This window comes from Pseudorca crassidens, chromosome 5 (genome assembly GCF_039906515.1).
Source record: "Pseudorca crassidens isolate mPseCra1 chromosome 5, mPseCra1.hap1, whole genome shotgun sequence".
NCBI lineage: Eukaryota > Metazoa > Chordata > Mammalia > Artiodactyla > Delphinidae > Pseudorca > Pseudorca crassidens.
The window spans coordinates 137849838-137869713 of record NC_090300.1 but is presented as its reverse complement, the minus strand read 5'-3'; the positions used below and the strand labels follow the sequence as shown (position 1 = coordinate 137869713).

General features: G+C 42.5%; 1 protein-coding gene and 1 long non-coding RNA gene across 4 annotated transcripts in view; one reads left to right on the top strand and one right to left on the bottom strand.

The window, feature by feature from the left end:
* Positions 1–8159, bottom strand: part of LOC137225406 (uncharacterized) — a 32661-nt gene extending 24502 nt beyond the window's left edge. For both annotated transcript variants that reach the window (XR_010943825.1, XR_010943826.1), the window contains exons 1-2: positions 8056–8159; positions 3026–3088 (exon numbers count right to left, since the gene is read on the bottom strand). This is a non-coding gene — a long non-coding RNA (uncharacterized lncRNA). The remainder of the gene's footprint in view (positions 1–3025; positions 3089–8055) is intronic.
* Positions 8160–8248: 89 nt separating this feature from the next.
* Positions 8249–11447, top strand: DNAJC28 (DnaJ heat shock protein family (Hsp40) member C28). Of its 2 annotated transcripts, none has more exons than XM_067739386.1 (2): positions 8249–8357; positions 10081–11447. In XM_067739386.1, the coding sequence occupies exon 2, from the start codon at positions 10112–10114 to the stop codon at positions 11270–11272; it is 1161 nt and encodes a 386-aa protein (XP_067595487.1). In that variant the 5' UTR covers positions 8249–8357; positions 10081–10111; the 3' UTR covers positions 11273–11447. The 2 variants fall into 2 exon arrangements, with proteins under 2 accessions (XP_067595487.1, XP_067595486.1); XM_067739385.1 differs by having other exon boundaries at positions 8255–8563.
* The last annotated feature ends 8429 nt before the right edge of the window (positions 11448–19876 follow it).

Sequence of the window (19876 nt, the reverse complement as noted above, 5' to 3'; positions counted from 1 at the left end):
CTCAGATGAGTAAGACTACATGATTTCGAAGGTCCCCTCTAGTTCCAACATTCTTCTATTCCTTGATTACCAACTCTAGCACATCATAATAGATCTAGGGGGAAAAACAGGAAAAAGAGAAAAGAGAGAAAAAATGGTCCACAGCAGAATCCCCGATCCTCAGCATTACTGACATTTTGGGCCGGATAGTTCTTTATTGTAGGGGCTGTCCTGTGCACTGCAGATCTCAGGGTCTACTCAGTTTGCCTCAGATGTGGTCAATGGAACCCCTGCATCAGTATCATCTGAAAATGCATTAAAGATACAGATTCTGGCTCTCCGCAGCACCACAGAGTTAGAATCTCTAGAGGCAGCATCTGGAATTATTAAGAAGCTCCTCAAGTCACTCTTTTGAACACTATAGGGTGAGAACTCTGCTCTAGGCCCTCCCAGTTCAAATCTGAAGAGAGCCATCAAACACTACTCTGCTCGAATTCAGATTAGCCCAAAAGAAGGAAAGAGCCTCCAAGTTCCTGATTCTGACTATTGAAACACTGAATTCAAAACAAACCCTGACACAGTGCTCACCACATCCTTTACAACATTAGCTCTTTGAATCCATACAGCAATACTACCAGGTGGATACCACCATCACTCCCTTTTTATAAATGAGGAAACTGAGGCACAGAGGAGTTAAGTCACTTGCCCAAGAACATTCATCGAGTGCTAGGCATATCCAAGATTTGAGCAAAGGCAGTATGGATCCAGGGCACATGTACTTAACACTCTGCTTCACTTGAATAGATCCGTCAGGACACAATGGCAAAGCAAGGAGTTAATCAGGGAAAGAGATGGGCAAGAAGCGGCCTCCTGGAATCTAGTCAACTCTGAGTTTGGGAAAATCATGAGCACACAGTAGGTTGCACCTACTCAGGAGCAATCAGAACAGGACATGAGCAAACTTGAAAGTGTTCCCCAAGCTACACACAGAACTGCCCATACAGGGCAGAAGCCTCACGGGCACAAGAGGCTTAAACACAATCTCTTACTAACGTTGGTTCACCAACAAGCTACTCTGACCCAGAAGCAACTTCCAGGAAGCCAGGCCTAAAAATACCATACTCATCCCTGGCAGTCTGAAAACTGTGTGCATGTCCAAGGCTGTGCCCTTTCAGGAACGATCAGAGAGGAAACCTCCAAGTTATGATTCCCTGGCTGAACATAAGGCAAAAACATAAATTCCCTGAACCATGATAGCCACACACACATACAACGGTAAAGAGCAAAAATCTAACTGGCTAGGAGGGCTTAAGCACAACCTTTGCCCAATAAGTGTCTTATTCCCACGCAGAGGCAACCCCTAAATAGCCATGTTAAAACAGAAAAGCAAGGGCTTCCCTGGTGGCACGGTGGTTGGGAGTCCGCCTGCCGATGCAGGGGACACGGGTTCGTGCCCTGGTCCGGGAAGATCCCACATGCCGCGGAGCGGCTGGGCCCGTAAGCCATGGCCGCTAAGCCTGCGCGTCCGGAGCCTGTGCTCCGCAACGGGAGAGGCCACAACAGTGAGAGGCCCGCGTACCGCAAAAAAACAAAACAAAAAAACAAAACAAAAAAAACAGAAAAGCAAGAGGGGAATATCTGAGCAAGAACATCAGAGGCTACACATTGTGGAGAAATAGACTTGGCAGAATTAGTTCAGCCAACTCACTAGACAAACAGACAACAAAGCAAATAACAACCACCTTTAGAGGGGGGAAATCAGTATCCAAAGTTGCTACAATATATTACATAAAATGTCCAATTTTCAACAAAAAATTACAAGACATGCAAAAAACAGGAAAGTGTGACCCATATACAGGAAAAAAAGTAGGTAATAAAAACTGCCTTTGAAGGGGCCTGAATGGTGCACTTTGCAAAGACTTCAAAGCAGCCATTATAAATATGTACAAAGAATTAAAAGACGGGGGACTTCCCTGGTGGTCCAGTGGGTAAGTTCATATGCCGCAACTAAAGATCCCACATGCCAAAACAAAAATCCCACGTGCCGCAACTTAAGACCTGGCACAGCCTAAATAAATAAATAAATATTTAAAAAAAGAATTAAAAGACGGTATCATGAAAATGTCTCCTCAAATATAGAATATTAATAAAGAGATAGAAATTATTTTAAAAGATTCAAATAGAAATTCTGAAGTTAAAAAATATAACATTTGAAATGAAAACTTCACTAGAGGGACTCAGTAGATTTGGGTTTTTTTTTAAGTTTTTATTTTTATATTTTTAACTAATTAATTAATTAATTTTATTTATTAGGCCATGTTGGGTCTTAGTTGTGGCATGCGGGATCTTTTGTTGCGGCACACAGGCTCTTTGTTGTGGTTCACGGGCTTCTTTCTAGTTGTGTGCACAGGCTCCAGAGCGTGAGAGCTCAGTAGTTGCAGCATGTGGGCTCTAGAGCGCATGGGCTCGGTAGTTGCCCTGCAGCATGTGGGATCTTAGTTCTCCAACCAGGGATCGAACCCGAGTCCCCAGCATTGGAAAGCGGATTCTTTACCAATGGACCACCAGGGAAGTCCTCTCAGTAGTAGATTTGAGCTGGCAGAAGAAATGGTGAACTTGAAGATAGATCAAATAGAGATTATCCAACCTGAGGAACAGGGAGAAAAACGAATGAAGAAAAATAAACAGAGCCTCAGAGAAATCTGACACCATTAAATACACCATCAAATGCATAATGGGGGTGTCAGAAGGAGAGAAAGGGATGAGAAAAACAATTGAAGAAATAATGGCTGAGAACATCCCAAATTTTATGGAAAAACATTCATTTACCATCCAAGAAGCTCCATGAACTCCAAGCAGGATAAACTCAAAAAGATTCACATCCAGACACATCAGAGCCAAAATGTTTAAAGCCAAAGATAATGAATGTACATGGTAGTAGATACCAGGGGAATTCGGATCACACAGGACTTTAATTGTTGAACAAACCCAATGCATAAGAGAAAAAGAACGCAATGGATCTTAACTTCAGATAAAAATTCTTTACCTATAAATGAAGTCCCAGGTTTCCCAAGGATTGATGAAGGCTTTCCACCCTGCAGTTGGGAATCTCAAAAAAGGAAAGAAAGAAAAGAAAAAGAAAACGGTAACTATGTGAGGTGATGATATGTTAGTTTGTTAATTAGCATGGTTGTGATGATTATTTCACAATTATACATATACAAAATTATCAAGTTGTGCACCTTACATGTATACAATTTTTGTCAATTATACCTCAATAAAGCTGGAAACAAATTTTGAAGGATGAGAAAAACATAGTGTTGTGCTGTAAAGCGGTGATTTTGATAAACAGGTTGGGTAAATATAATATGGGTTGGAATCAATTCAAATCTTGATTCTCAGGCAGCTGATGTGCATTTGTTTCCCTATTAGTAGCCTGCAAGTAGAGTGAGGTATATACATTATTCATAGTTCCAAGGAACAGAAGGCACTAGAGATCAGCACCAGTCAAATGCAGATAATTCAGGCTCAAATGACAATAAATCAACATGTTAATTCGATGCCAAATATGGAAACTGGCATCCTGGGTTGGGAAAGGCAGTTTTCCATAGCAAATGTCCACAAATCCTGTGTGTGGCCCTTACTGACCACCTTAGAATCGTTCAATAACTGGGTAACCCACCTGCGAAGAGGGAAAACGGGAAAATATCTAAATGAGTGTGAATCTCCTCTTTTCCTGGGTACCTTTTCCCAACACCCCTAGCCTTTAGGTCTTTGTTATGCTAATTAAGTTAATCTACTGCCTTTTTAAAAAAAATTTTGGCCACACCGTGCAGCATGCTGGACCAGAGATAAAACCCAGGCCTCCGCAGTGAAAGCACTGAAACCTAACCATTAGGCCACCAGGGAATTCCCTCGTTGTCTTTCTTTTAAAGCTGACACTGCCTACAGCCAACTCTTCCTTGATCAAATAGAGTAAAAAATGAATTAATACACTCAAACTAACATAATACTGTACCTCAACTCTATTTCAATAAAATAAACAAAAAAATGAATTCAGATGAATTGAGAATCATATTTCATAGTGAATGAACTGAGAATCATATTTCATAGTGAATGAATTGAGAAGCATATTTCATAGTGCTTCTGGGAATTGTAGCTTCAGAAGATAAGATTCGCAAACATCACTGAAAAATATGTGATTTTAGGATGCAAATGGAACGATAAATCAATCTTCAGGGGAGTATGATTTTGGTTACTACGGCACCACAGTTATTGGAAATAAATCAACTTCTTTGCAGTTACTACAGAACCAGCAAATGAAAGAAAGGGGAAAAGAAGAAACAGATGGATTAAAACAGAGTCCTCACTTGCTTAATTTTCTTTTTTTAATATTTATTTATTTTGGCTGCAGCAGGTCTTAGTTGTGGCATCTCCGTTGCGGCATGCGGGATCTTTAGTTACAGCATGAAGACTTCTTAGTTGCAGCATGCATGTGGGATCTAGTTCCCTGACCAGGGATCGAACCTGGGCGCCCTGCATTGGGATCTCGGAGACTTAACCACTGGACCACCAGGGAAGTCTCGAGCCCTCACTTGCTTTAGTCAAAGTGTGAAACTACATCTGAGAGTACAAAGAGAAAAGAGGTTACTTTTGTAGTGCCATGCTTCTTGCAGTAGCTCAGTGAAGTATTTAATATAACTATAAGGTAAGAAAATTTGTTTTCTGGTAACTTTTAAAAAATATCACACATCTATTTCCCACCCACTCAGAAACAGAATTAATGATTAAGTTTTGGTGTGCTAACTAAATTCATGCCAATTCTCTACCCTCCCTTGTTTATGGGGAAATTTGTTTCAAAATGCTCAACTCTATTCTGAGAGCATGGAATTATGAAAAAGATGTTCCAGACTAGGAAATGTCACACACATCTAAGCCAATACACTTTAATTTAAAACCAGCCCTTATGTGTAAGATTATACTACAACCCGGCTGACAGACTGGAGGTAATAATTAGACTTTGTGGAAAATAATAGACTGAGGTTCAAGCATGTTGATTTGAATCATGACATAACCTTAAAGTGGTTAACAATTTTATATAGAAAATGAACAGGTTTTTAAAAGTCTGTGGAAGTACTTCCCTGGTGGTCCAGTGGTAAAGAATCTGCCTTACAATGTAAGGATGCTGGTTCGATCCCTGGTTAGGGAACTAAGATCCCACATGCTGCGTAGCAACTAAGCCCGCGCGCCACAACTACTGAGCTCATGTGCCTCAACTAGAGCCCGTGTGCTGCAGACTACAGAGCTCACGTACCCTGGAACCTGCGCACCACAACTAGAGAGAGAAAAGCCGCACACCACCACTAGAGAGAAGCCCACGCACTACAATGAAGAGTGTGCGCGCCACAACAAAAGATCCCGCATGCCTCAGTGAAGATCCTGCATGCCACAACTAGGACCTGATGCAGCCAAAAATAAATAAAATAAATAATAAATAAATCTTTAAAAAAATAGTCTATGGAGTTCAAATAAGCGAGGTAGCATGATCACATTAAAAACGCTAGTCAACCAGGAATTCCCTGGTGGTTTAGTGGTTAGAATTCGGCGCTTTCACCGTGGCCTGGGTTCAATCCCTGGCCGAGGGAACTGCCAACAAGCGGCACAGCCAAAATTAAAACAAAAAAAATGCTAGTCAACTTACGTGTTTTGGTCTGACTCTAAATGTGATCCTCTGATCACTTCTTATAATCTTTAGGACTGTTGACTGCAGAGTATGCAGGCACCTTCTACAAGGAAAAGAACTAGGACTTCACTGGTGGCGCAGTGGTTAAGAATCTGCCTGCCAATGTAGGAGACACGGGTTTGAGCCCTGGTCCGGGAAGATCCCACATAGCCACAACTACTGAAGCCTGCATGCCTAGAGCCCGTGCTCCACAAGAGAAGCCACTGCAATGAGAAGCCCACTTGCCGCAACTAGAGAAAGCCCACAGGCAGCAACAAAGACCCAACACAGCCAAAAAAAAAAAAAAGAAAAGAATTATATTTTAATTCTTTTGTTTTTTTTTCCTGTTTTAATGAGAACTATATTTTCAAATGGTGGACTCTTTCTTCCCATAACTAAACTGAGGAAGACCTGCTGACTTAAAAGTCCATGGGGAAGGGGGGGCTTCCCCGGTGGCGCAGTGGTTGAGAGTCCGCCTGCCGATGCAGGGGACACGGGCTCGTGCCCCAGTCCGGGAAGATCCCACATTCCGCGGAGCGGCTGGGCCCGTGAGCCATGGGTGCTGAGCCGCCGCGTCCGGAGCCTGTGCTCCGCAACGGGAGACGCCGCAACAGTGAGAGGCCCGCATACCGGTAAAAAAAAAAAAAGTCCATGGGTTGCGGATTCCCTGGCAGTCCAGTTGTTAGGGTTCTGCGCTTCCACTGCAGGGGGCACTGGTTCCATCCCTGGTGAGGGAAACTAAGATCCCAGATCCCACAAGCCATGTGGCATGGCCAAAAAAAATAAATAATAATATTGTATCTATGTTAAATCTGCTGAATTTGATAACAGTGCTAGGATGATGTAAAAGAATGCCCTTGTTTTGAGGAAACAAATACTTAAGTACTTTAGGGTAAAGGGACGTAGAACATGTAATTATTTTTAAATACTGGTGTACTTTGGGGTAAAGGAACATAATATATGCAATTACTTTTAAATAATTCAGAAAGAAATACATACATGGAGAAAGAGAGAAAATGGTAAAGCAACTCTTGGTAGCTGAACCAATACCAGAAACTGCCTACCTCCACCATTTCATATAAATAAGAAAAATAATCCCCCAAGTCAGTTAGCTAATTTACACTTTGCAGCTGAAAGCGTGCTTTACTGATAACTCAGCTGACTCCAATTCACCTTCTACATGTACAGAATCACACTATAGAATTGACATTCTGAAAACAGAAATGGACTTAGAGTCCCAGTAACTTACAGAGTCTAGTCACTTAACCAAGTCACTTAACTGCTCGCGGTTAAAGTATAGTTACTTATAAGATGCGAACATCAAGATGGCACTTGTGATGAGTGCATTGTAAAATGCAAAGTGCTATATAAGTACGGGTGTTTCTAAAACTGTGTTTCTGCGTTTTTACCCTTTTATAGCTTTGTTTGAAATGTTGGCTAGAAGAGTTAAAACTTGTAGAAACATTTTCTTTCGCACAGGAGTTCTTCTACGCTCATTGTTTGCTTATAAGGAAATACTTCTGAATAAGAATTTAACCATTTTCTGCACACTACACAGAAGGTAACAAATTATTACACTGTCTATAACTCAGAAGCCTTTCTAGGCTAGTACCTATTTCTGGCTTCTTTTAGGAGACACAATCATAACAAATATATTTAATGTGCCAGGCATTGTGCAAAGTGGCATACGTACATTGTGTAATTCTCACAAAAACTCAGTGAGTTCGATGCAATTATTATTTCATCATCAGTAAAATGGGGAAAACAATAGCAATTACCTCACAGGTCTGTTGTAAGGATTTGAAAAGACTATACGTAGAGCATTTAGCACAGTGCTTGGCCAAAAGTAACTGCTAAATACAGTTTACCATTAGTTGGTACCTTCATTTTACAGATAAACAGACACAGAAAAAAGGCAAGTGTAAGCAACAGGATTTTCAACTCAGGTCTGACTCCCCAAGTTTCTGCCGCTTTCTTTCTTCTTCCTTTTTTTACAATTATCTCCTCGTACAGTAGGGGGGAAAAGTAAATCCCCATGATAGTGGCTGAACTTAAAGCCAGGAAACACCTAATTTAATTGTCTTCGACTGTGCTTACCCCCTACCAACGCCAGGCAGAGTGAGCTGCTCACTACGTTCTTGAACTAATGAAAGACTAGGTTTCTAACCCGGGTGAGCTAGATCTTTCTGGGCTGGGTAGTTTCCTCGTCTCTGAGCTGGTGTCCCCGGCTGCAGACCCGAAGAGGCTGTTCAGGTCCTGTTCGGGGAAACGGACTTGTCTTCCCCTCCTCAAAAAACAATTTACCGAGGGCCACTGCCCTCCGACCCACTAGGACTTGAAGGATCCCAACCTACATTCGCCTACGGTAACTCCTATATGTCTCCACCACCTGCACGGCGACTTCTCGGAGACCGGCTCTACCCGCGCCTTCCTCTTGGCAGACGCAGGCGCAGGCGCGCGGCAGAGTTCTGCGCGCGCCGCACTTCCCGGCAAACTACAGCTCCCAGAATCCCTGTCGATCGATCCACCTCCCACTCGAGGTGGGGGCGGAGGCGGAGCAGATTGTCTGGGGAGGGGCGTATCATCTTGAAATGTCCTGCTCGTGCCCTCTTGGGAAGAGTTCGTTTTAAAAGAGATTCTGGGGTTCCCTGATAAGGTAGGACATCTGTTCCTCTTAGGTATAATACTGCCCTCCGCACCCCGAGGGTTCCCTCAGTGTAAAACGCAGGTGGTCTAGTCCAGCGGAGACACTTGCCCCCGGCCACGGCGGGGAAGCCTGAGGAGTGAAGGGCCCATCGCCCACGCATGCGCACAGGCGTAGCATGGGGGCGGGAGCCGTTGAGCCCCTTCCCAGCATCTGAGGTGAGTAGGGGGCGGGGCGGGGTGGGGCGTGTCCCGGGTTGGGACTGACCACTCCCCCGCGACGGCCACAGTTCGCACAATCACTACTATCCCAATCAACTCTGAAACTCCCAGACCCCAATTGTCCAGAAAATTGGAGTCCCCAGAAGCTCAGTTTTAGCGTTTATACATCAAAATACTGTTTTCAGTTAAACCACTTCCAGCATTTCACTGCCATTATCTGTGTACAAGACTTTCTTCTCTACTATACCGTGCTTTTTGTTTGTTTGTTTTGTTTTTTTTTTTTTTGCGGTACGTGGGCCTCTCACCGCTGTGGCCTCTCCCGTTGCGGAGCACAGGCTCCGGACGCGCAGGCCCAGCGGCTGTGGCTCACGGGCGCAGCCGCTCCGCGGCATGTGGGATCCTCCCGGACCGGGGCACGAACCCGTGTCCCCTGCATCGGCAGGAGGACTCCCAACTACTGCGCCGCCAGGGAAGCCCTACCGTGTTTTTTTTTTTTTTTTTTAAATAAATTTATTTATTTTTGGCTGTGTTGGGTGTTCGTTGCTGCCTGCAGGCTTTCTCTAGTTGTGGCGAGTGGGGGCTACTCTTGGTTGCAGTGCACGGGCTTCTCATTGCGGTGGCTTCTTGTTGCAGAGCACGGGCTCTAGGTGCGCAGGCTTCTGTAGTTGTGGCACGTGGGCTCAGTAGTTGTGGCACATGGGCTCAGTAGTTGTGGCTCACGGGCTTAGTTGCTCCACAGCATGTGGGATCTTCCTGGACCAGGGCTTGAACCCGTGTCCCCTGCATTGGCAGGCGGATTCTTAACCACTGCACCACCAGGGAAGCCCTATACCGTGCATTTTTAAAATAATAGCGAACATATTGGGAGGCCTCACCTTTCATCTTGGTTTTCCGGCATGCAGCAGATAGCTCCTTCCTAACAAGCTGTAGAGCTTAAAGTCTTTTGGACACTTGATTCTATTCAATTTAGTGTCAGACTAGGTACATACTTTGTCATGTTCTCTGATTGTTTCACGTATGTCTTCTCATGACAGGACTCCTTGGGACGATAAAGACAATGATACACTCACTAACTAAAGAAATGGTGGTGCCAATGAAATTTATAATCTGCTGGGGATACAGACAATTAAGCAAGGGGCTTATTGTGCCCTAACCCTAACCATTTTGCTTACAACTTGCTGTGGGACTTGGTTATGTTGCTTAACCTTCTGGGCCTACATTTTCTCACAAAAAGAGAAGATTGGACTAGATGATCTCTCAAAACTTGCCAGCTCTAAAATTCTGTGCTTAGTTAGTGAGGAGTAGAATCCAGATTATATCATAATATGTTAATGCAAAGCATCATCAACTTCCATTTCTCTGCTAACATAAATGGAATATAGCTACAAGAATTTTGGCAGCAACATTAGAAAGAACTACCCCTTGTTGTACTGTAATTTAATCCTTATTGCTGAAAATATGAATTTAGCTGATAATACAACTGTCTTCACCCTATATTTGTTGTCGTTTTATAGATCATTGCTAGGAAGAACTCTGGGTACAATAATGAACACAGTGTATGTGATGATGGCTCAAATCTTAAGATCTCATCTGATAAATGCTTCAGTGATTCCTAATCGAATGAAAATGGGTCCATATCTTGGTGTCATTAGAACTAGAATGATGTCAACTCATAAATCCAAAAAGAATATGAGAGAATATTATAGGCTGCTGAATCTGGATGAAGGATGCTCTGCAGATGACGTCAGGGAATCTTTTCATAAGCTTGCCAAGCAATACCATCCAGATGGTGGCTCTAATACTGCTGATGCTGCAACATTTATAAGGATCGAAGAAGCTTATAGGAAGGTGCTTTCCCACGTGATAGAACAAACAAATGCCAGACAGAGTAAAGTTGAAGAAACAGAAGAAGAAGAAAAAAAATTCAAATATAATACACCCCAACACCGGCATTATTTAAGTTTTGAGGGTATTGGTTTTGGGACTCCAAGTCAACGAGAGAAGCAGTATAGGCAATTTAGAGCAGACCGTGCAACTGAGCAAGTGATGGAATACCAAAAGCAGAAACTGCAAAGCCAGTATTTCACCGATAGTATAACTGTTAAAGATGTAAGACACAGTAAGGAACAAAAGATAACTCAAGCAATAGAACGTTTGGTGGAGGATCTCATTCAGGAATCAATGGCAAAAGGAGACTTTGACAATCTCAGTGGGAAAGGAAAACCTCTAAAAAAATTTTCTGGCTGTTCATATATTGATCCCATGACTCACAACCTGAACAGAATATTGATAGATAATGGATACCAACCAGAATGGATCCTAATGCAAAAGGAAATAAAGGATACTATTGATCAACTCAGAGAGGCAATTTTAGTGTCAAGGAAAAAACTTGGGAATCCAATGACACCAACTGAACAGAAACAGTGGAACCAAGTTTGTGAGCAGTTTCAAGAAAACATCAAAAAACTAAACAAGCGAATTAATGACTTTAATTTAATTGTTCCCCTTCTGACCAGGCAAAAAGTCCATTTTGATGCACAGAAAGAAATTGCCAGAGCCCAGGAAATATATGAGACGCTTATAAAAACACAAGAAGTCCCAGATAAAAACCCAAATAACTTTGATCAGGGAGAAGGAGAGAAAACACCTGGAGTCAAGACAGGTTTCTTTAACTGGATGAATGTGTGGCAATTTATTAAAACATGACCATCTCGTTGCTCACAGAACTGCCCCCAATCATTTTCAGTAGTACTGACATCACACATAGAGGCTGAGATTTCTTTCTGTAACACAAGAGTCTGAGAACTGTGTGCCCCTGTACTTTTAACAAAACAAGTCACGTCTCCAGTGATGTGTAGATGAGAGAGCTGTAAGAAACTAAGTCAGAGAAATATTCAACCAGCTTTGCTCTGAGGATATGGCAAAACAAGAGGAGAACTTACTTTTAAGGAAACAATTTAATACATTTCAGTTCGTAAATGTCGGTCATCAGGTGAAAGGAGTTAGGATAGGGACTCAGGCTGGGAATCATAAAGGGTATTCCAAAGTCTTAGTGCAGTTTTAAACTCTAATTTAAAAACATTTGTTGTTTGCCATCTTCAAACATAGGTACTTCAACAACAACTAAGAATGTATCATGAAAGGTCACAAAATGAAAGAAGTATGGAATGTAGGCAACTAAACCTCCAAATGATGTATGTTTTTCACAAGTTTGCTGCATTTATACACCTGAGGTTATTAAAGCACAAATTTTTCTAAGACTTTTGGGACATTCTCTATATGGTTGGAAATGTTAAGATCAGAAAATTAGCCTCGTGGAGTTATGACACTCTTCTTTTTTATAAAGCCCTTCTCTCTGGGTACTGAATAAAGAAACCACCAAATATCTTGGTTGTACTTTTTCCTGCCTAACTTCATGAGCCATTGGCAGATCCATCAGCCAAGCTAGCTGATTTAGCTATTCTAGAAATAGACTCCAATGTCCACTTTTAAAGAGTTTGAAAGTATTTTCTGACCTTTCAGAGGTGGGGGAAAAAAAATCCTTGGGCTCAATGGAAACAAGATTTCACCTTTGGCTTCATCTCTAATCAGAGTTGAAGTGTTAGGTTTACATAAACCTACCTGAAGCCTTTCTTTGTTATGTATCAAACTCCCCAGAGGCTTTTTCAGTGATATGAAAATCTCAGTTTACTGTCTTAGGGATCCAATTTCCTGTCTTAGGAACCCTTTAATAAACAAAGATACGGTACCCACTTGCACCTTTGGCAAATGACAGGAGATTGACATCCATGAGATTGTGTCTCAACCACTTTCAGAAAGACCTGACTTCTTTAGGTTTGTGTAACTGCCTATTCACAGAATCCGGCAACTAGAGGATAATGGAGAGTGGTCAAAAGGAGCAGGTCTGTTTCCTTATTTAATTCGGAGCGCTGTACTATGGAAGTGCCTCAGAAGCATGTCACTTGCCCCTCTGATTTTGGAAGAACAAGTTATTTTGTAAAGTGTGTGATAGTTAAATAAAATTACATCTTCAAAAGGAAATTTCAGACCTTTCTGCTTACGTGATGGGGCATTAATTGGCATATGTCATTACTTTATTGAATGAGTCATCATTAGCTTCTGCAATGATATATTATTCTAAATACAATTGTGAACAGTGTGAAATAAGAGTTTATAATAAAAGCTATATTTCCAAAACATTTTAGAAGGCTATGATTCTGTGAATCTTCTTAAATATTAGAATTAGATACCTAATTACATTGCAGCAACATATATGAATGAAACCATTTTTGCTATTAGATAATGAGAAGTCAAAGTTATCAGGAAACTCCAGTAATTCCTAATTTCAGCACAGCACACTTTATGTTTGTAAATGTTGTCTATATTAATAAAGTTAATAAGGTTAATTAATAAAGTTAATTTTAATGATTAAAGTTAATTTTAATGATTGTTCTATAAACAACTAATAGTAATAAAAAGCATATTTTTGCCTGGCCGTCTAAGTTAATCTTTTTTGTCTTTTTTATGGATAATGTTAAAACTGACAGAGACATGGACTATTCTTTTTTTTTTTTTTTTTTTACTATTCTTGTTAAGAAGGCAAACTTGCCTATGTAAAAACAGATTCACTTATTTAAATAACTACGTTCCAGGCCAGAAAAAAAGATTTGGGCTGGTTCACTGGAGTTTGTGGAATAGGAATCTGACACTTACCTCTGTTTTGATGTATTGTGTTAGCCAAAAAGTTTGTTCCGGTTTTTCCGTAACATCTCATGGATGTTGGTGACCCAGCAGCTTGAGGATAGATCCTCAGATCACAGATCACAGGCTTTTATCTCTGAGTTGTGTTCTTGTTCTGTGTGCCTGAGGTTCGGCCTCCGTCAGTAGTCTGGTCCCTCAGGACTATAGTTTTAAGTTCCTTGATAGAACTACTACATTATTATTCATTTTCTTCATCGTGCTCCCAGGATATAGCCCTGGTTTGGGGGGTACCCCTCCTAGAGATGGGTGTCCCCTGTAACGTTGTCTCTATGGCTGGGGCCGTAGTTCCCTGCTACCAACTGCCTGAGTCCCCATCCCTGGGCCTCAGCCACCTTCTGGGACATTTCCAATACCTCTCAGGCACAACTCATGCTGATTTGCCTGTTCCTAGAAGTACTGATTTTCCTTTTCGACAAAGTTCTGTTCATTCAACATATGGTTACTGAAGTCCTGCAAGGCAATCCACCATTCCACCATCTGGATTCTCAGAAATCAGTAACTGGGGTGGGGTGCAGCAAAAGGATGCCTCACCCCCAAATGTAGCCCTCAGATACTCACTTTGCTTGGTATTCCTGCTACCACTGCGACCTAGCTCCGGGGGGGGGCTGGGCAGGGGTACGAGGCTTCCTCTCCTTCTCTGGCCTAAGGGCAGACCCAGAGGTGTTGTTATAATACCTCTTGCCTGGCTGAGACCAGACTGGAACATCCAAACACAGCTTTCCTCAAGGCTCAGGGATGACAGAAAAGAAAGGAAGACAGTCCCTAGGATGGGATGATACAGCTTGTGACCCTCTCCAGTTTGCCTCGGAGCCCAGTCCCCAGCCTGCTGGGGAGGGAAAGAGCACACCCCTCTTCCACTTTTGTCAGGGCCCTCAAGTGCCCTCAGCATGCCTCTCCTCCCCCACATCTAGGCTAGGAAAGTAAGGTCTTAAGGCAGGGGTCCCCAAACCCCAGACTGCAGACCAGTAGCGGTCCGAGGTCTGTTAGGAACCGGGCTGCACAGCAGGAGGTGAGCACCGGGCGAGCGAGCGAAGCTTCATCTGCCGCTCCCCATCGCTCCCACCGCCCCCACCGCTCCCCATCACTCACATTACCGCCTGAGCCCTGAACCATCCCCTCCCCTCCCCACCCCCTCCGCCCCAGTCCATGGAAAGCTTGTCTTCCACAAAACCGGTCCCTGGTGCCAGAAAGGTTGGTGACTGCTGTCTTAAGGGACTTCCTTTACCGCCAAGACTGATTTCAAAGGTCTGGCTTCCTGTTCAAAGACCCACATCTTTCCTAGGTGATTGATGTCCCCCCATCCCCACTAAGTGGCAGATCCTACCTGAAGGTTTCGACAGGACAGATAACATCTGAATACACTCCAGTAAGATTAAGATTGTTACAAGAGACCTACTCACAGTTGTGTGTGTAGGGGGTGGGAGGTCTTTCCTGGTGCACCAAGAGGACCTTGTATTGAGGAGCATATGGTCCAGTGGCAACTTGGCTTTGGCATTTATAGCTGGGCCTCTGTGCTCTCTGTGGTTTTATCCTGCGGGGGAACCTGGTTCCATGGCCTCACCCTCTCAGCTCCTCCATTCAACCACAGTTTATGCCATGATTGGCCCAGCCGAGCCCCAAGATTCCCAGTGAGCTTTGCTTAAATGGATAGTAGACAATTGTTGTACTTTTGGTTGCCCATCATCTTCCAAATAGTCCACCCATATTGATGACGGCATCTGTCATTCATCTGGGGAGGATGTGGTTCTTAGCACAGGAAGTCAGACCTTTGAAGTTGGTCTTGGCAAGAGAGAAAATCCTAGTTCACTTAAATATGCTCAGAAATGGGTGCCTGACCTAGACTGCCAACAAGACTTGTCCTTGGGAGACATGTGTTCAGAATGAGGCATGGGAGGAAATGCGTTGGTTCTCTGTGAAAGTTCCACTTGGCTGGTACAGGAAGGCAGTGGCTGCCAGGTGGAACTGCTGGCCCAGAAGTGGCGTCAGTGCTGGTGGCAGTGACACTCAAGTTCCTGGCGTCTAGTGCATGGTGGCCACAGCCATTCCTGTGTTTTTTTCACCAGCCCAGTTCTTCAGTGTGGTTTTAGGCATTGTTCCTGGAAACTACCTTGAGCCACTTTCTCCACCCTCCCCAAACTTCCAGTGTCCTTTAGTAAATCCCTTTTCTGCTTAATCCAGCTGCTTAATCCAGGACTGCCATTTGCAACTAAGAAATGTGACCGACACGGATGAGATCATGGGAATTTCATGGTTTGGGGATAAACAGGCACTATACACTAGATTGTAGGGCCTGGGGCACGTGGACTCATTAAACTTTCAGCTCTGCCACTTTGTAGGTGTATGATCCGTGACCAAACCTCACGGACCTACAGGTTTCTCAGGTGTAAACAGGAATGCTTCTTATGAGGATTCAATGATCTATTGTACGTGAAGAATCCTGTGTGGTTAATGAAACGCGATGAGCACTCCACCCTAAGTATTAAATTATGTACCCTGTTGTGCTAATATAATAATAAACAGAAGTTTTTATTATTTTTAAGATTTGTTGAAAAAAAATGTTCCATAGTTCTTCTCTTGGGGAAGTATCGATTTCAAAGCAAATCTTGCCAGTTTCAGTCAGTTTCCTGCATTGACTGAAATTTCTCTGTCTCATCTTCAGCTAGCTGCAGGCTTTAAATGAAAATGTAGAAGGCAGTCAAGAAAGACCACAAATTGTATGATTCCATTTGTATGAAAAGTCCCGAGTAGGCCAGTCTGTAGAGACAGAAAGTAGATCAGTGCTTGCCTAGGGCTGTAAGGAAATGAGTGACTGCTAATGGTGACAGGTTTTCTTTTGGGGGGTGATGAAAATGTTCTGAAATTGACTGTGGTAGTGGTTGTACAACTCTGTGAACATAGTGAGAACCATGGAATTGTGCCTTTTATTTTTTTTATTATTTTTAGTTTTTTGGCCACGTCACATGGCACGGTGGACCTTAGTTCCCTGACCGGGGATCAGACGCGCGCCTCCTGCAGTGGAAGGGGGAGTCTTAACCGCTGGGCCAGGGAAGTCCCAAGAACCATGGAACTGTGCCTTTTAAAGGAGTGAATTTTATGGCATATGAAAGCTTTTATTAAGAAGAGAAAACAGTAAAGGACAACGCAGAGGGGTTCTGCTTTTGGTAGGTTGCTTGCTACTTTTCTATAGGCAAGAAATATCTTCAGAAGCATAGGAAACGAGAACTATTTTATTTTATGTTTTAATTTTTTTTTGAAGTTTTAAATTTTCTTGATTTTTTTATACAGCAGGTTCTTATTAGTTATCCACTTTATACATATTAGTGTATATATGTCAATCCCAATCTCCCAATTCATCACACACACACACACACACACACACACACACACACCGAGAATTATTTTAAATTGTGTTAAGCAGAGAAATGACTGCCAATGTTTTAAGAATTTTATTTTAGATGCTTTTATGGCTGCAGCAAAAATTGATTATTACTTACCAATTTCTGCCAAAACCCCACGAAACTTTGCTAGTATTCCCAGGCCTTTGTTACTGTGTCTTTCTTACAACAGATAGCTACTCTTACCAAACTGAGCAGTGGCCTTACCTAAACAAGAATCCATAATGTGGAGAAAAACTAGATAAAAACAAATGCACATTTTGTGAAAATGACTGAGAGAGAGTGGTCTTTAATTACATATACAGACTTTTTACTTTAAAACTCAGCAGGTGATCAAGCAGTAGTTGCGATGTCAATTCCCATTGTTTCCTGTTACACGTCCTGTTGCCCACAGCCTGTGGAGAAACTGAGGTCTAGGGAACCTACCTGCCCTCTCTTCTCTTTCTTTTCTCCAACCCTAAGAAAAAGCATCCTAAGAAGTCATGATTCCATGGCCTTCTGGACACAGGGAGCTGGCAGAGGAAGGCAGAGCACGTGTGCATGCCTCTGGGTCCCACTTTTATGGACTTGAGTATCCTGAGAGGTTTGGAAGATACTCATTCTAAATGTATCGATTACAGTGCCTGCCTGCCCACAGTCCCACAGGGGCCAAAGCCATTGGCCTGAGGACAGGGCCAATCATCATCAACTGGATGATGAGGTGTTACATAGTTCAATAGGTAAGGTTCTTTATTTGGGGGAAAAAGATTATTTTAAAAATTTGTATGTATATAGTAAAAAATCCAATCAATGAAAAAGGATAGGCAATAAACAAGTGAGTTCCTCTTTACCCCAGACTCCTCCAGATCCAGACCTCCTGAGCCTACTTCCCAGATCTAATCTTCATCAACAATTTCTTGCTTATCTGTATTATGGATGCTGTAACAAATGACTGCAAACTTAGAGGCTTAAACAACACAAATTTATAATCTTACAGTACTAGAGGCCAGAAGTCCAAGGTGGATCTTACTGGGCTAAAATCAAAGTGCTGGCAGGGCTTCATTCCTTCTGGAGGCTCTAGAGAAGTATCTGATTCCTTGCTTTTTCAGCTTCTAGAGGCTGCCTGTATCCTTGGCTTGTAGCCCCTTCTTCTGTCTTCAAAGCCAGCAACAGCAGGTGGAGTCCTTCTCATGTCACACGATTCTGACTATCCTGCCTCCCTCTCTCACTTTTAAGGACTTTTGTGGTGACACTGGGCCTATCCAGATCACCCAGCATAATCTCCCTATTTTAAAGTCAGTTGAGGGGCTTCCCTAGTGGCACAGTGGTTAAGAATCCGCCTGCCAGTGCAGGGGACATGGGTTCAAGCCCTGGTCCGGGAGGATCCCACCTGCTGCGGAGCAACTAAGCCCGTGCGCCACAACTACTGAGCCCACGTGCCACAACTACTGAAGCCTGCATGCCTGGAGCCTGTGCTCTGCAACGAGAGGCCACCACAACGAGAAGCCCGTGCACCTCAACGAAGAGTAGCCCTGCTCGTCGCAACTAGAGATAGCCCGTGCACAGCAACAAAGACCCAAAGCAGCCAAAAATAAATAAATTAATTAATTTAAAAAAATAAAGTCAGTTGAATATACATGCTACTATGTATAAAATAGATAATCAACAAGGACCTACTGTATAGCACATGGAACTCTACTCAATATTCTGTAATAACCTATATGGGAAAAGAATCTAAAAAGGAGTGGGTATATGTATATGTATAATTGAACCACTTTGCTGTACGCCTGAAACTAACACAACATTGTAAGTCAACTATGCTCCAATACAAAACAAAAATTAAATTAAAAATGAAAAAGAAAAAAAAAGTTGATTAGCAACATTAATTCCATTTGCAAATTTAATTTCCCTTTGCTATGTAACATAACATATTCAGAGATTCTGGGATTAGGACATATTTGGGGGGGCCATTATCCTGATACCACAATATCCTTTCAAAAATTTCTGCACAGCTGACCCTCAAACAACACAGGTTTGAACTGTGCAGGTTCACTTATATGTGGATTTTTTTTTTCAATAAATGCATACTACAGTACTGCACGATTCACAGTTGGTTGAATCTGGGATGTGAAACCAAATCCAAGTTATCCTTGGATTTTTGACTGCACTGCACCCCTAACGCCTGAGCTGTTGAAGGGTCAACTGTATGTGATTTACATACCCGCACTGTCTCTCCATTGCTTTCACAAAAATACACAAATGTGAGCACACTATACATATTCTTATGTTTTTCTTCACCTGCCTATTAATATATCTTCAAGATTTTTCCAATTCAACACATATAGCGCTATCTCATTATCTGTTAAACCAGCATGAGATTGTTGTATGCTCTCATGGAAAGTAGAACTAACCAATACGGAGCAAATGAAATAAACAGCAGTGCAAGTTTGCACAAAGACAGATGACAAGGCATCGAGAGGGCAAACGCAAGCTGAAGTCATCATGAATCAGGAAGGTGATAGGGCGTAAAAACGAGCCATGAGGTATGAGATACAGAGAAGGCGACAAAAGCCCACACTTGTTGAACACCTTCCTTACGTTAACTAACTTAATCTTCACAACAATCCTATGACATAGGTATTATTATTAACTGTTTCTGAGAGACGGAGAAACTAAGGCACAGATGAAATAACTTGGCATGCAGCTAGGAAGTGGCAGAGTTGGGATTTGAATCCAGACTGACTATAGTTGGTCTGATTCTAGATCCCTGTTGTTACCCACACACCAAGCTATGGTGTTGGCAGAGAGGAAACTGAAGCAGATCACATTACTGAGTGATGATTCCAGAACTCCAGACACTGAGGTTCCTGGGGCTGCTTTGCATTCAGTGTGTGGGTTTTTTTTATTATTTTAATTTTTATTGGAGTATAGTTGATTTACAATGTTATGTTAGTTTCAGGTGTACAGCAAAGTGAATCAGTTATGCATACACATATATCCACTCTTTTTAAAACTTCCTTCTCCATATAGGTCGTTACTATATGTTTGGAGTAGAGCTCCCTGTGCTGTATAGTAGGTAGGATTCAGTGTGTTTTCTAGCTGGATTATTATTCTTGTCCTTTATTTCCCTCGAGGTCCCTGCCTCCCTGACTAACTGTAACACCGACGAGCAAGA

Coding starts and splice junctions, on each gene's coding strand:
- DNAJC28 (XM_067739386.1), top strand. CDS start 10,112: ATGAACACAGTGTATGTGATGATGGCTCAAATCTTAAGATCTCATCTG.